The sequence below is a fragment of the Ixodes scapularis genome, unplaced genomic scaffold, assembly GCF_016920785.2.
Source record: "Ixodes scapularis isolate PalLabHiFi unplaced genomic scaffold, ASM1692078v2 PGA_scaffold5__190_contigs__length_132052651, whole genome shotgun sequence".
Lineage (NCBI taxonomy): Eukaryota > Metazoa > Arthropoda > Arachnida > Ixodida > Ixodidae > Ixodes > Ixodes scapularis.
In genome coordinates this window covers 111127400-111142268 of record NW_024609880.1, presented here as the reverse complement: position 1 = coordinate 111142268, position 14869 = coordinate 111127400, and the positions used below count along the sequence as shown (strand labels likewise).

The 14869-nt window shown below is 45.9% G+C and overlaps 3 protein-coding genes across 3 annotated transcripts; 1 reads left to right on the top strand and 2 right to left on the bottom strand.

The window, feature by feature from the left end:
* The first annotated feature begins 4034 nt into the window (after positions 1-4034).
* Positions 4035-6434, top strand: LOC121838020. Its single transcript, XM_042293982.1, has 2 exons — positions 4035-4126; positions 5044-6434. The coding sequence occupies exons 1-2, from the start codon at positions 4035-4037 to the stop codon at positions 6371-6373; spliced, it is 1422 nt and encodes a 473-aa protein (XP_042149916.1). The 3' UTR covers positions 6374-6434.
* A 1257-nt stretch (positions 6435-7691) lies between these two features.
* Positions 7692-8351, bottom strand: LOC121838210. Its single transcript, XM_042294306.1, has one exon. The coding sequence runs from the start codon at positions 8349-8351 to the stop codon at positions 7692-7694; it is 660 nt and encodes a 219-aa protein (XP_042150240.1).
* A 647-nt stretch (positions 8352-8998) lies between these two features.
* On the bottom strand, positions 8999-11289 carry LOC121045520 (THAP domain-containing protein 11-like). Its single transcript, XM_040501166.2, has 3 exons — positions 11147-11289; positions 10095-10242; positions 8999-9712 (listed from the first exon to the last, which is right to left on the bottom strand). The coding sequence occupies exons 1-3, from the start codon at positions 11287-11289 to the stop codon at positions 8999-9001; spliced, it is 1005 nt and encodes a 334-aa protein (XP_040357100.2).
* Between the last annotated feature and the right edge of the window lie 3580 nt (positions 11290-14869).

The window sequence follows — 14869 nt, the reverse complement described above, 5'->3', positions numbered from 1 at the left end:
GGTCAAGGAATTATGAAAGAGCTGGTAACCCTCTGACATGAGTTATAGCCCTCTAAAGATACGTGATGACCTCTTTGGAGAGGATAGCGTCTCTTGTGTCATTGATGTAGCTGTGTAGGCATTTTACGATGAGCTTAAGGTACTAAATTGACAAAGACAAAAGCTACCTAAATTGGAGAGGATACGACAGACACGATAAAACAGCCATGAATCTCTGCGTTATAAATTTCTGGAAAGAGGAGAGTAAAGCCATGCGGGCTGCCGAACGATTATACAAGTTCCACTAGAAAAGCAAAAAAGTAATTTAAATGAAAGTTCAGTTTCTCTTGTTGTTGTTTTTTGTGTTTATGTTAGGGGTAAGAGAGATGGTGATCACAAAAATCAATGACAGATAGCTATGGCAGAGCCCCATCTGTGTAAGGATTCTGGTTCCAGAAGACGGCGATACTGTCCATGTCGGCTTGTTGATTATAAGGTCACTGCGGTTTCGAAGGGTTTTGAGCGAAATACACTTTAATCATGCTGTGTTGCAGAATTCAAACATGAAATTATACAAGCCTTGCACCTACATCACATGACGACGTCAAACACCGGTAACCCCCGTGCTGGTGGTTGAGTCGATGGCTATTCACAGCGAAAGCCATGCTAAATGGCGCCGCGCTCGGCTGTAGCAATTGCTACGTATCCCGGCCATCGTTTCGTCGGCATGCCCAACGACAAAGTAGCCGTCAATTAGAGAAAGTACGAGTGGCTGGGAAGGGATACGGCCCGGCATTACTGAGTTTGCGAGACGCACTTCATAGCGGGGAGCGATGGCACTTTTCTACCGTTGTTTACGGTCGTGCACGCCTTTGCATCTGCTTTGCCCGTTCGTCCTGTAGATGTCCGTGGACTTTCGTTTCGTCTCGCCGTTCTAGCGCACATTCGGGTTCTTTGTCAGCTTAAGGCGAGAATATTGCGCCACGAGCAAGGCCAGACACCGATCATTCGGCGGCGGCTCCGTGAGCATGCTCACCGAGACACCGCTGCCTGAGTATCTGGTTGCGCCGTCCGCGACACGGTAACCTTTGCAAGGAGCGAAATAATGCAGGCAAGACGGGTAAGTAGTATCATAGTCGAAACCTTGATAGACGGGGAGTCGTGTTGTTCGCAATTTTTTTTCTCCTTTTCTCATGATTTTGTTTGTGACAGTAAACTTCCGTTGCTTCACCTCCTAGAATCGTTCGTCAAACGTTTTGCGCGCAGTGAAGATTTTTTTTTTTTTACGACACGATAGCCTTTCATGTTACAACTTAATCGACTGCATATCAAAACTGTCTGTTCATTGAGCAATCGCACCTAAGCCGAAAAATTCCGCTCGTGCTCATCGTCATCAAGATAAACCTCGACATGTTTTTGTCTCAATTTCACATGTAAAAAACTAGGTAAGTACCTTTGTTTAAAATGTGTTGCATGTCAGCGCTTGTCCAGGCAGTTAGCGGCATCCTACGCCTTGGTAAGTACGTCCGCGCGGTGTGAACTCAACCATGGGGGATCGGTGGCCGAGTGGGCTAAAGCGCACACCCACCTCGGCGCGCGTGGAGCGAAAGCTCGCGCTGCAGAATCTAGGGATCTTGGGTTCGAGCCCCACCCCTGCCCGTTTCGATCTGGATGAGCATCGTACCGGCGTGCGGTCGTGTATCACTACTGCGTGGTGCACGTTAAAGACCCCAGGCTAGCGGTTGTACTGCACTGGCTAAATTGCTCATCTACAGTGTAAACCAGTGTCGCCCCTACTGGCAGACCAACCTTACGCTGTATAAATCACTCAAACGTCCAATTTGACTTTGTGAACTCAACCACGAGCATCGTGCGGCCCCCTGTCCTTCCCTACCGTGAGGTCAGATGCAAGGCATGACTTCAACAAGTTAATTCGCAAGAATGCTGTGTGAAACATGAATGCAATTATCAGTTTCTGAATGTTTGGTCCAAGGCGGGGTCCAGGTACCCGTCCCCGGGTTGTCGGTGTCGAAATTACTGCGGAAGGAAATGGACGGCTGCAGGGTGGAGTAGGCATCTCGGAGCAAGTGGCGGAAGAACCCTTCGCTATCTGCGGGTAGTAAGAATGGGTCTGATTGGAAGTGAAGGAACGCAGGACATGTCTACCAATAGAATGAAATTTTCGTTTAGGGGCAGTGAGCAGTAAAGAGTCTTGTACGGTGATAACAGGATGGCGCTAGACAGTGAACACACCTAAAGCAAAAACAAAATTGTTCTTAATTTGAGGCGAGATCGGTAGCACAGTAGTATAAATTTATTTAAATAACTTTATCGGTAATTATCCGTCAGCTTGGAAAGAAAATGAGCAAAAAGTATCGTTGAGCGCAGCGGTATTTGCAGCGCCTAAAATGTTCCTTCATTAGTTGCAATGTGACATTGCGTAGCATCTCATTGGGACTCTTGAGGACGGCGGGATCGGTAGAATGATTTGCAGAGTGAAGGCGAAATTTCATGGGAATCACAGGGTTACGCTGGCACCGTTTCAAAAAAAGGAAGGTGGCTGATTTTGCGAAGTGAGCTCTAGATTGTTCGTGGGGCGAGTTATAAAAAAACAGGTTGTGGATTATTCAGAAGGGCAGCGTTATTGAACACGAGAAACACAGAACGAAGGGAGTTGAAACTCAGTGATGTGATTGCTGCGCCAATTGCGCCAAACTGCGCCAAGGGGCGAACTCTGCTACATCCCACTACATTTTCCCAAAATATGGGAAATCTGCGCCAAGCCTGCGCCGAAAGACCAATAGACCGATGCCACCAAGCGAACTGCGCAGGCGCGCGCATTCCAAAAGTTGCGCCGTCGCCATGTTCGTTGTAGTCATCATGCCCGCTTCCTCTCCGCGTCCTGCCTGCGTTGCCGTCGGCCGTGTCTCGGTGGGCTGCATAATATCACCGTTCTGGACGCCCCGGGATCGACTTCTCTTCACCACTAGTGTCGGTCATGTAAGTATTCCATGAAATTATATTGTTTGTGATACGTTAGTTTGCCGGGAAGCTTAAAAGAGTAGTCACCGTCGACGTTCGCTGGTGTTGGTTTTACGCGTCGTAGGCTTATGGAGACTGCCACTTCTGCTCCTCGAAAAGAAAAGAAACAAAACAAGAAAACGTAAGCACTCTGCCGCACGGCTGTCTCGGTGAACTTGCAAATGAGTGAGCGGTTAGTGCGGGCAAACTGTGCGGGCATATCAATGGAGCATCGGCTCCGGAGAGCACCGCAAAACAGTCAAACGCGTCGGTGGGCTCGGAAATTACCACTGCTCAGGCTTGTGCGCCGCGATTAATCTATAGAATGAAATAAATGCAGCAACCACTGTAAAACAAAAAGACTGGTTTTCTCGGGGTTGTTCCCGAGTACGCGGAGAAACTTTTGATTAATTGGCGGCAGTGCCAGCTGACAGATGGGTACGCCAGGCACAAGCGAGCTCTCGCCCAGAAGCGTGCATACGAACAAGGAATGCGCTTCGCGTGTGTTGAAAAAGGAGCAACGGTATATGTCCCATACTTAAAAATGTAGGTGAAATGAGTTCGCATGCACTTATGTGTGTTTTCTGTTCTATTTGCGTGGAACCAAGCGCTAACAGTCGCCTGATAGATCTTTTCTCCTGTATCTCGGTTGCCGTTACTGAGCCTGGTTGGAGCTGTAACACCAGTCAAATAAAGTCTTAACTTAATAGCTTAAGAAAAAAAAGTTCAGTGTGTGTGTGTGAGGCATCTTGGTACTGATTCTTTTATTACAAGCTGCGCTACAAATTACATTTTGCAATGTTTTCCTATTGTGTTTAGCAACTGATGATGTGTTTTGTTTAAGGAAGTAGGTCTCATATCAGGCCATAATTATCGAGATTCTATTAACTTTATTGTTATAGTGCCCGTTCTGATCTTCTAAAGCATAGTGATGCTTGAAACATATGCTATTGCAGTAACTAATACAGAAAGCCATGAAACTAATTTTCGGGCTTAAACAATACATTTTCTTTTCAGGTCTCTTTGAAATCGGAATGGCATGTGCAGTGGTCGATCCTAACCAGCAGGAATGGACCTCCAAGACGAAGTCCCTGAATCCGTTCTTTAGAAAAGAACAGATCTACAGGTATGTGGCCCAGTGTAGAAACACCATGATTTAAGAAGCATTTAGGTGCTGTCACTGTCCGATGGAGTACTCAAATTATTTAGCACGGAATGAGCCCTCTAGTCTAAATGGAGGAAAAGTGCCTGGAGTGCCAAACTGGTGCTGCGCCGGTTGTGCTTAAAGCTGCATTTGCAATTTGCTGGTGGTCTTTCATTTTCTTGGCCGCCATGCAGCAGGGGCAGTACTGTCCTTGACTGTATTCAACATCATGATGGCGAACCTGCCTCCCTGCCTGGCCCAGACCCTAGACCTCGGCTTTACCGTCTACGCTGATGACATCATGGTCTAGACCAGAGGGGGAAACCATTGCTCGTTAGGAAGAGACTCTGCAAAAAGCCCTTGCCGTCATTGGTGATTACCTAGACGCTGTTGGCTTCACAGTGCTGCCAGAGGAGACCCAATACGTCGTGAGCTTATGCATGGGCCTGTGCCCCGATTCACACAAACAAGTCATGAAGGTGACATTTCTATGGGTCATGCAATGATTTTCTTACCTTCGCTAAATACTACTCAAAACGAGTCCTTGACCTGAATTGCCCACAAAACGGACAGCTGTTTCCCTCTCCAAAAAATGACAGTCGCAGAAAAACTACAGCGTTTTCTGCGACTGCGATCCTGACACCTGCGCCACGTGCATCATCAAGTGTAATCTTCAGGTAGCTACTGGTGAATCGCCTGGCAGCATCTTGTGTAGTTAAGTTTTGTTGCTGGCGTAGGTGCCGGCTATCTCACATAACTACAAAATATGTTTATGTAGAAAGCTTTTTCACATGCTGGCGGTATCTTGAATCACTTCAATCTGAACACTTCTACATGTTGTGCTGTTAAAATATTTAAAAAAATCATGCAATATGTTGATTGCAATATTTATTATGCAGGTACATGGAAACCAAAGGAGCCACAAAGCACCGAGAGGCTGGCCTGCGACTGCTTTCTTCAGGCCACCTGCAGAAGCTGGAGTTTTCTACGCGGGAGGCTGAGGAGACCATTGTACGTGCTCAAGTTTTGGCATCTATGTCAATAAGAACTTCGTACAAAGTTAATGCTGCACTGGCTAAGTGTGATGGGGAGATCATTACTGGCCACTGCTCATGTGTTGCAGGAAAGGGTTCCGTCTGCAAGCACCTTTGTTGCGTTTTTTACGGGCTAATGTACATCGCACAGCATGACCTCAGTGTTGTACCAGGTGTTGTTGCATGCACCGAGACGGAAAGGCAATGGTGCAAGCCAAGAGACCCCAGAAAAGTTAGCGAACAGTTTGGCAGTGTTGTCTTTTGTAAAGACACTTGTCACAGAATGAGCAGTGCTCCAAAGCACCATGAGAAGCGAGTGGCATATTCGTCACTTAAGGGTGACAGGCTAAATCTGCAGCCATTGGACCTCATTCACCTGCACGGCAAACTGTACGAGAGCGGCCTTCACTGCTTTGCGGACGTGCTCGAGGCTAATGACTTTGTACCTAACAAAGTGAAAGAAAGTGACAGTGAAGCCACGGAAAAGCTACCACCGCGGTGGTTGGATCAAGTGGAGAAGCAGCTAGGTATAACTGCCTACACGCCCGACGAAGTAGCGGCTGTGGAGGAGGGCACAAGGCTGCAAAGCTTGTGTCCTCTGTGGCATCACTATAGAGAAGGCATCATCACTGCCTCACTTGCGAATAGAGTGTACACGTGGGTGCACACTTGTCGAACAAAAGTGGGACCCCACGATCCTCGGTCTCTCTCGAATGCAGTGTTGGGCAAAACGAAATGTCGCGCAACAAATGACATGAAGAGAGGTCTCTTGCTCGAACCTGAGGCTAGAACACTGTTTCAAGAGAAAAACGCTAGCCATGTAGATCTTGACGTGAAGGAGAGTGGTCTCTTCTTGTCGCAGAGCCACCCTTTTCTGGGTGCAAGCCCAGACGGGATAGTCTCGTGCAACTGCTGCGAGAAGCGGCTCATTGAGATCAAATGTCTGCGGAGCTTGGCAACATTTTCTAAGTCTGAACTGCATGATGGACACCTTAAACCCACTAGCAAACATTATGCACAGGTGCAGATGCAGATGGGCGTGACAGGACGGAAGTTGTGCATCCTCTTTGTGTACTGCAGCAAAGACGACTACCGGCAGGTTTCAGTTCCTTTCGATGAGAAATATTTCCATGAGCTGGTTGAGCGTTGTACGTTTTTCTACGACACATACTTTCTGCCTTGTTTTAGATATTAGGACATTTTATTGCAAAACATACTCATCTGAAAAGCTATTTGTTTCTGTGGTGAACTAAATTTGGAACTGCTGGTGTCAGATGCATATTTAGCAAATTTCTTTTTAAAGAAACGTATTAAAAAAATGTGTCTAAGTGTTCTAACATGGTGCTTGGTATAACATGTGTTTTGTTTAAGATAGACTACTCGTTTGCGGTTTATTCCTTATAGTTTTGTGCCAGCAAATCGCCTCAGATCTTCAGTGTACTTATTTAGCTTTTGAATGTATTTGTTTAGTGTGCCATATGATTTGCAGAGGTAAATAAACACTTTGCCATATCCTTTTTCTTCTTTGTTTCATTGTGGCCGGATGCCTAACTAAACACTTTGCACGTGACAACTCAAGTGAATTCTAGATTGCTGTACACGAATACATTTTTGCGAGGTCCTAATTTTTACGAATTGAAAATTAGGTCCAGCAAACAATTCAGGCAATATGTGAACACTACAGAAGCTACATTCAATTCTCAAAAATTAAGTCGTTTACACTATAATGTGGTACACAAAAGATTCTTAAATAAATATAACAGTACTAAAAGGCTGCCGTGGTATTAAGAGGGGGGGGGGATGCTTTGTGAGCAGCCTTAGTAGGAAAGCATAAGCTGACACATGGCTGCAAGTCTCTGCATACAAGGTGTCCACAAGAAGCAATTGCTCAGTAAATGGCACTTATTAGCTGAAACATTAAATTGAATTAGCACGTTTAGCCTATAAATCAGTGTTGCTGTGAACACTGCAGCTGAAATGAAGCCTTAGGGAAACATTTGTCTCGTCCCAACATCAGACAATGAAAAGCCGAGAATGATTGTGTATGCACGCCAAGCATTCAGTGATGTGTAATAAATAGTCTTTCAACACGATAAGCAACACTCTTATTGCTTATCATGTAGGTAAGCATAAAGATATCCCTCTCCCAGAGCAATTTTTTATTGCACACAAGGTACTTGCTTGTGTACACAATCGCACATGGTCACCATCTCGCCGCGAGACATGAACTCCTCAGATCCAACACATTTCAAATGGCTGTTAGTAAAACGAGAGTCCTCCCAACCGTTCGACTAGAAACTCGTGCCACAGAAATGGGGCTAACGGTGTTCAGTACTTAAAAAAGAAATAGTTTGGTATTATCTTTTGAGCTTCACAGTAGAACGTTTCTAGCTCTGTGTTCTCATGTGCTACTTTTTCTGGCCTGCTATGTGATATGCAGTTGGTGAAACTGTTGAATCCAGCAGTTTCACCAACTTCATAGTTATTTTAACAGTGCCAATGCAACGGACTACCTACAACAAGGGCTCATCAACAAAGTTTGTCAAAAGAGCACAAACGTGCCACACCTTGTTGAGCTGCTCAGACATGCTGTTTGGAAAAATCTGCGAGAGCATTCTGAAATTTTTTACCCTTCTGATAACTCTCTCGACGTGTATACGGACGCTTGCAATGTGCCTTGTTTCCTGCTCATCCTCTTCCGAGAGCTGGGGTCGCCCTTCCATAAATGGCGGAATATTCAGGTGGAGTGAGCGCTGCTTGCATTCTTCCGATATTGTGAAGCCCCTGTCCGCCATGACGCTGCGTTCAGGGGTGAACTTGTCCAATACACCGCAAGCCTTCGTAAGTGCCTTGTCGGACAGCCTGCCAGGTGCAAGGTCCGACACAAAGGTGACGAACCCGTTAGGGCTACAGACAATCAATCCCTTTGCAGTATTGTGTTTCTTGTATGTCGAGTATGTTTCACTCTGCACTCGAAATGAAGATGGAGTCTCTATGTAGATCTCGGTGCAATCCAGGATCCCATCCACGGTGTTATACCCTTTGTCTGCAAAGGCTTGTGGCCTGTATTTATCACACAGGTGAGGGGGCAGCCATGTTGGCACCTGCATAAAATGATTTGAAGACTGTAGAAGTAATTTCTGGGCTTTTCTTTCTCTATGTGGGAAAAACATTAATCCAGTGCGTGAAAGCAGATTGCCAAGCTTGTTGAGCTTGATATTTTCTTAATTTTTCTAGAAGACAGGAGTTGAGAAAAGCATCCAAGCAGGCAATGTCTGCGTACATACCTGGCGAAGCCTGTTGTCCAGGAAGTCCAGCCAAGTGACTTAAATTCGGGACACCGTACTTTGTGACACACCAAACCTGTTAAAAATATTTTTATGGTATTGTTTTTAAGCATGAGTCACTGCCAACCTACATTTTAAAAGCGTGCACACTTGTAAACAGGCCAGTTCAGATATTTCTATCCATGATCTTCTTGCCACCGACACTGCAACGGTAGCTTTATAACAGTCGGCAGATATTTTACTACCTATTAAACCAAAATGCAAAGATAGGAATTTTTGTTTATTTGAATAAGGAGTCGTTGTTCGGATCTATCTTGCACAGCCCACCAGCACTGGCACTTAAATTAAGGCAACATTATCTGACTCGCTGAGTCGAGAATATAATTACTTGCTACACTTTTATTTACTCTGTAGAAAGCATTGTGCACAGATTATAAATCGAGAATCGTCTATGTAGATCGAGACCAAATATTATACAGATTTTTCACATGCCATTCCACATTTTGAATCCTCACATTTAACATTTTCATTCGTTAACCAACATGTCTGTCGCAGCCAATAAAAGGATATCGGTTTTCAAAGGAGATGGCCCACCTGAAAGCAAGGTCTGCTCCGTCAAGCGCCAATCGAAGACGAAGGAGTATTAAAATCAGCTGAGTCTTCAGAGGCAGAATAAAGCTGCGGTCCTCGTTTTCCGTTTCTTTCATTTGCCAAAACTGCAATCTTTTAGCATCTGGCTCCAGAAGGGACCAAAACACGTCTAAGCGTTCAGGTGACGTGAAGCCTGTGTAGTACCTCAGTTTCTTGTGGTCCTGTTTGATGGCTTCGTAACGAAACTCTGTCGTTCCCTTAGCTTCCGCTTCCTTCATCCGCCTGTACGTGGCCGAGAGATCAAGCTTAAGCGACCTGTTTTTTTGTTTTACTCGGTCGCACAGCTTCATTGAGTCAACCTGTTCTTGGCGGCTCTTGTCAAGCTGCCTTTTCAGTGATATCACTTGAGCTTGTACCTTTTTAACTTCCTCCTCTAAGCTTCCAATCACATCCTTCAGGCTAGAGATCTTCCTGAGGAGCTCGGTCTCACTCTTGTTATGAACACTGTAGGAGTGATCTGACAGTGGGTTGAGCTCTGGCAGTGTTTCGTCATCTACGGTGCTGCAGCAGGCGGTGCCAGGGTCGACGTCATCTGCAGCTCCTGTGGTGGCCTCCTGCTGGGCCGCTGGCATACTTGAGCCGTTGAATGTAGTGGGCTGATTAGAGCACAAATAAAAACAAAAGAACAATAAATTTAATATTCTATGTAATGCACTTAACCCATGGGATGACAATGCCTCTAATGTTCCTGCATACCTGCAGCTCAGATGTTCATATTGTTTCAGATGTAAAGAGACTTGTATCCTCTAATATTTTAATTATTTGACGTAAATCATTGAGTTTGTTTAGTCACGCCAAAGAGTTTTCCATGTGCGAGTTAAACTTTTCAGCACTGTTGAATGCTTTCTATGCTCCTGGCTGGTATGCTATATTTGCCAACCTAAAAGCTGCTGCATAAAATGGCAAGCCTCCTTTAAGAAAAAGAGAGACACCAAGGAAGCTTTCTTTGCTAGGCTACGCTTGGCCTGGACACCATACCTTTATGCGTGTTAAGGGACGCCTTTTCACCACCTTCTTTTGTTGGAGGGGGAAGATGGTCGACACCCGCACCATGTAAGTCTTTTTCCCTCCTTGGAAATGTGCCCCACACACTCTGTGGCCCGTGGTTGGCACAAACTTTGAAAACCTGGGAGAAAAAAAATGGTCATATGCTGCAAAGCACATGGGCCCTTTAGAGCAACCTGACGTTTTTGAAGGAGTATTCAATCACTGTTTATTCAGGAACACCAAAATGGGCTTGTACATAGGAAGCTCAAGTGTATCTCTCGCAACGTTACCTTAAATGTTCATTTCACATAACAGTCCAAAACCTTCACAAACTATCGAGATTATGCGTTGTTTTGGTTTTATTAGCGGCAAACATCTAGAGACAAGCTTGGCTCTGTCTCCCCTGCTCAGCTGGTAAGTTAGCGGTTACATGGACAATGCTTGATGCATGATAAAATTCAAAACAAACCATGTCAGCACGACTTTATCGTCACTTTCTGCACCATTAACTACTGTTGCGCTCGTTGCTTTGAGTTACGTTTTGGAGCGGAAAGCGTGATACATTCGACAGATTCTGTCCACGAAACGTTTACGATTTGGTTCATGCGTCGCGACAGCTGAAATAGGGACACACCACAGGGGGTCCGTTAGTTGGCAATTTTAAAAAAGACCGCGCAAAAAAAAAAAAAAAAAAAAAGAAAGAAAATTGCTTGCACGAACAGAGTCCTCTGTTTGTGTACCTTGTCGCTTTGTCCGTTCGTCTTACCTAAAGGTCCAATATCATAAACGGGACCGCAGAAGTACACCGGGCAAACAAAGAGAGCACTGAAAGCCACCGCCGGAAAGGAGCGCCGACATCACGATTGAGATAGGCCGATATGTCGCGCCTCCGCTGCAAGTGCGCGGAGCGTCAAACAGATCCCAAACGCAAAGAGCATGTCAGCGCGTCCTTCTCTACACCCTTCATGCCTTGTACCTTGGAAGCTTATGCTCTTTTGTCAACGTGCGATGGGTTAAATGCAGGCGAAGGAAAGCTGTCTTACCTTCCGCTCTGTCCAGCTCTGTTGAGTCCTCGTAACCAGGTCTCACGCAGGCTTTTTTCCTTTGGGAACACGTAAAACCCGATGCCTTTTTGCCGGGTACTATTGTTATTGCACCCTGGCACACAACAGGTGAAGCCACCCATTGGGCACAGTGAATGAGCACCGGTTAGAACAACTACGTCGCATTCAAAGAGCGCACCGAGGCTGCCGAGGCGGTCGAAAAACTCCCGAGAACTACAGGTCCCAGAATTCACCGCGGCAGCGGTGGCGTAGTGCAACTCACGGTGAGATCGGTCTATTTTGGTCGTCTTTCGAAACCGAAACTAAAGTGAGTACCGTAATTGAGCATGCATGAGCTAGGTGGCAGAAGCGGCCGCCCAACAAAAGGTACCCTGTATCAATCGTCCATCCGGTCTTGCATAGCTTTCCCGTCACCTCTCGTTTCACGCTCTCGTCGTTCATGTGTCTTGTCTCGCGTCTTTATAAAAACGATTTCAAAGATAGACGCGGGCGTGTATTGGGCGCTTCAGTGCTTCAGTCGTTGTACAAAGCTCTCCAAGTACATCTTTGACCCTGACTCGCGATGTGTTGTTCTGACCTAACCCTCTCAGGTTTTGTTTTTGCGTGTTTAACTTGTACCTCGCCTACTGGCCTGGCAAGCACTTGCCTCTGCAGTTTTTTTTTTTTTTTTTTGTCGTATGCTGGACAAATACAATTTTCGGAACCAGCACACCAGCTCGGAGCACGTGGAGCGAAAGCTCGCGCTGCAGAACCCAGGGATCCTGGGTTCGAGCCCCACCCCTGCCCGTTTCGATCTGGATGAGCATCGTACCGGCGTGCGGTCGTGTATCACTACTGCGTGGTGCACGTTAAAGACCCCAGGCTAGCGGCTGTACCGCACTGGCTAAATTTCTCATCTACAGCTGGGAGACTCGTCGCCCCTGTGAGGCAGACCAAGTTCTAGGCTGTATAAACACACACACAACCCCCCAATTTTTTTTTTCGGAACCAGTTGGCGGAGGAGCGGAGTGGCATGGTGTCTGTTTCGATCGAACAAGCATCTCCGCTCGCGCGACGAAGCACGTGCAAATGCAAGCCTGCCGAACTTGCCCTCATGTAACGGTGGCAAGCGGTTTTTCTGAATTGCTCGACAACGGCCACAGTACTGTTCACTTGTGGGATGTCTCAATGTCTCTTGAGAGGCATTGAAAGTGGGAATTCATTACTAGCCAAAGGCAAAGCGAGGCTTGCGGCAGCCTTGTAGAAAGTTTCGAAAAGCAAAAAGAAAAGCACCGCTAGTCTTAAAGGGGCCCTGCAATCATATTTAAGCGTCTACCTTTTCTGCGGTTTCCACGTCTCTTGGGGTTCGGGCAACCTAGCGGGCACGGAGAGAGTAACTAAATATCAGTGTGTCATATTTTAAAGGGACGACGCGGGAACCTCCTCCACCTACGAGGGCGACCCACGTTGCCAAAAGCGCGCGATATGTGACGTCTTTGGTCCTGGGCTTACTACGGGTCAGAACCGCTAAAATATTTTTTTTAGTCGAGATACAAAATATAAGTGTCGCGAACCGTTTGAATTATGTATGAAAATACTTTTTGTTAAGTATTTTAGATCAGAAAAAAACAAATGCAGTTTATAAAGTACGGAAACAAGAAATGACCCGTCGACATACCCGCCACCAAGCGGCGGAAAAAACAGCGCATACTAGAGAGGGCTAGTGGGATGAGGTGCCAACGAACGGCGAGCGTAGAAAGGTCCCGGATGTAGGTGGCGGCGCTGCGGTCTTATACCGGCACGAGGATCCGACCGGTTCCGAGCGTTCCGAAGGCTTTCGGCGCGGGCTTGGCTGGCGATTTTACCATTTGGCGGTATGGCAGCGCGAAGTGGCTCCCGTTCTGAACTGATATTAACCCCGTGTTTACTGTCGTTTGTGGCCAATGAAATGTTATGCCGAGTTAGTCTTTAATCATGCAGCAAATGCAATGCGAGCCGCCCTTGTTTTCCGTTTTATACAGCCTATCCAACACGCGCTTTAGTGGCGCCCTCTCCAGCCGTCGACACGGAGTGCGGCAGCCGTGACGCTCGATGAGCTCACTACCCCTCTAGTTCACGGCTACTCAAGCCAGGACCTACGACGTCATGAAGGAGGTTATTTTTTGCTTGTTTTTGGAATTCTAATTTGCCTATAACTTCTAAAATAAAGCGAAATTTAGGGGGAAAAAGTTTCATTAAGTTACTACGTTCAGTGCGCTCAGGATTGGTGCAAATTAAAACCAGTCAAAAAGTTGTTGCATGGCCCCTTTAATGCACCTTCATCTTGTGTACAATTTCGCTTTGCAGTGCAGTAGTTACGTGTTTCATCAGTCGGAGACAGCTTCCATTTTATATTATATAACTACGGTAGTCAACCTAATGCTGTGATATTTACTAATAAGCTGGTCATGTTCAAATAAATGTTAATATGTGCAGTTTGGTTATTTATCTATAACGGTACAGATATATGTATAATTTAACTGAAGCATTGCAAAATGTGTCATCTCATTGGCATTTCAGTTACATGTTGAAAGACTCCCAAGTGGTCGAACTCGACCATAATTTGTTTATTGCGGCGAGCGAAGTGTCCTCCGTTCGTCCAGCACTTAAAACAAATATGTTTATTTTGTAAGAATATCTGCTCCAAAAGCCACTTTTCCTACTCCTAAACACTGTTTTGTCTGCTCCAAAAGCAACTTTTGTTGCTCCAAAACACTGTTTTACCTGCTCCAAAGGCCACTTTTTTTGCTCCAAAACACCCTTTTGGCTGCTCCAAAAGGTTCTCCAAAACGGCTTAGGCCAATCACGTCACTGGAAACTTAAAGATGCAGAAAAGACGCTTCTGATATCGTCTGTTTTTGGCGATAACTCATTCTATGAGATCTTAGCATCCCAGAAATAAAAGAAGTATGCTCGTGCGACGTCGATTTCCCTACTAAAAATGTGATCGAAGTTTGTGCCACGCCCCTTCCCGAGCAGAAAAGTCTGGAGCACAGAAGCCAGCGGAGGCGCCAGGGGCGTGACAACATGCGCGCGTCAGCCAATCGCAAGCGACGGTGCCGACAGCAGCGGCGCCGACAGCGCCTCTGCCGGACTCTGCGCTCCAGGCTTTTCTCCTTGGAAAGTCGTGTGGCAAGAACCTTTATCACATTTTTAGTAGGAACATAGAAATAGCTTTTTTATTATTATTCATTTATAGGATGCTTGGAACCCGTATGATAAGTTCTCACCAAGAACAGACGATCTCAGAAACGTCGTTAGTGCACCTTTAAGTTAGACGTGGAGGCAAAGTAGTGGCTTAAACGAGGGTTTTAAATGAAGAGTCGAGAAGACAAATAAGCAAAATGCTTCTAGAAGAGGAGGAACGAGATTACGTATTTTGCTCGAGCTCCGTACATACGCAAAGTAATTTAAATTCTTCTAACCGTAATTTATTTGGAAGTACATCCTCATCACAATTTTTGAGAATAACCACCAAAATTAACATATCAAATTGGTCAAATTGCTAGGCGGATATTTTAACATAATAGTGAGATCGATAGCAACAGCGCTTCTCTAAAATCGACGAATGACGACGTGTTGCCAACTTGCTCATCGATTTTCTCTAAGTGTCGGCTCTTTATATATATATAAACGGGCATGGGTGGCGGGGGGCCGAAGGCATGGTTATAGAAGAAGAAAAGA

Bases quoted from the DNA above. Each gene is read 5' to 3' on its own strand.
- LOC121838020 (XM_042293982.1), top strand. From the start codon at position 4,035: ATGGCATGTGCAGTGGTCGATCCTAACCAGCAGGAATGGACCTCCAAG. The intron at 4,127-5,043 runs GTATGTGGCCCA...TTTATTATGCAG, and splicing joins AGAAAAGAACAGATCTACAG to GTACATGGAAACCAAAGGAG.
- LOC121838210 (XM_042294306.1), bottom strand. From the start codon at position 8,351: ATGTTTTTCCCACATAGAGAAAGAAAAGCCCAGAAATTACTTCTACAG.
- LOC121045520 (XM_040501166.2), bottom strand. From the start codon at position 11,289: ATGGGTGGCTTCACCTGTTGTGTGCCAGGGTGCAATAACAATAGTACC. The intron at 10,243-11,146 runs GTAAGACAGCTT...TTTTTCTCCCAG, and splicing joins AGAGCTGGACAGAGCGGAAG to GTTTTCAAAGTTTGTGCCAA. The intron at 9,713-10,094 runs GTATGGTGTCCA...TGCTCTAATCAG, and splicing joins GTCCCTTAACACGCATAAAG to CCCACTACATTCAACGGCTC.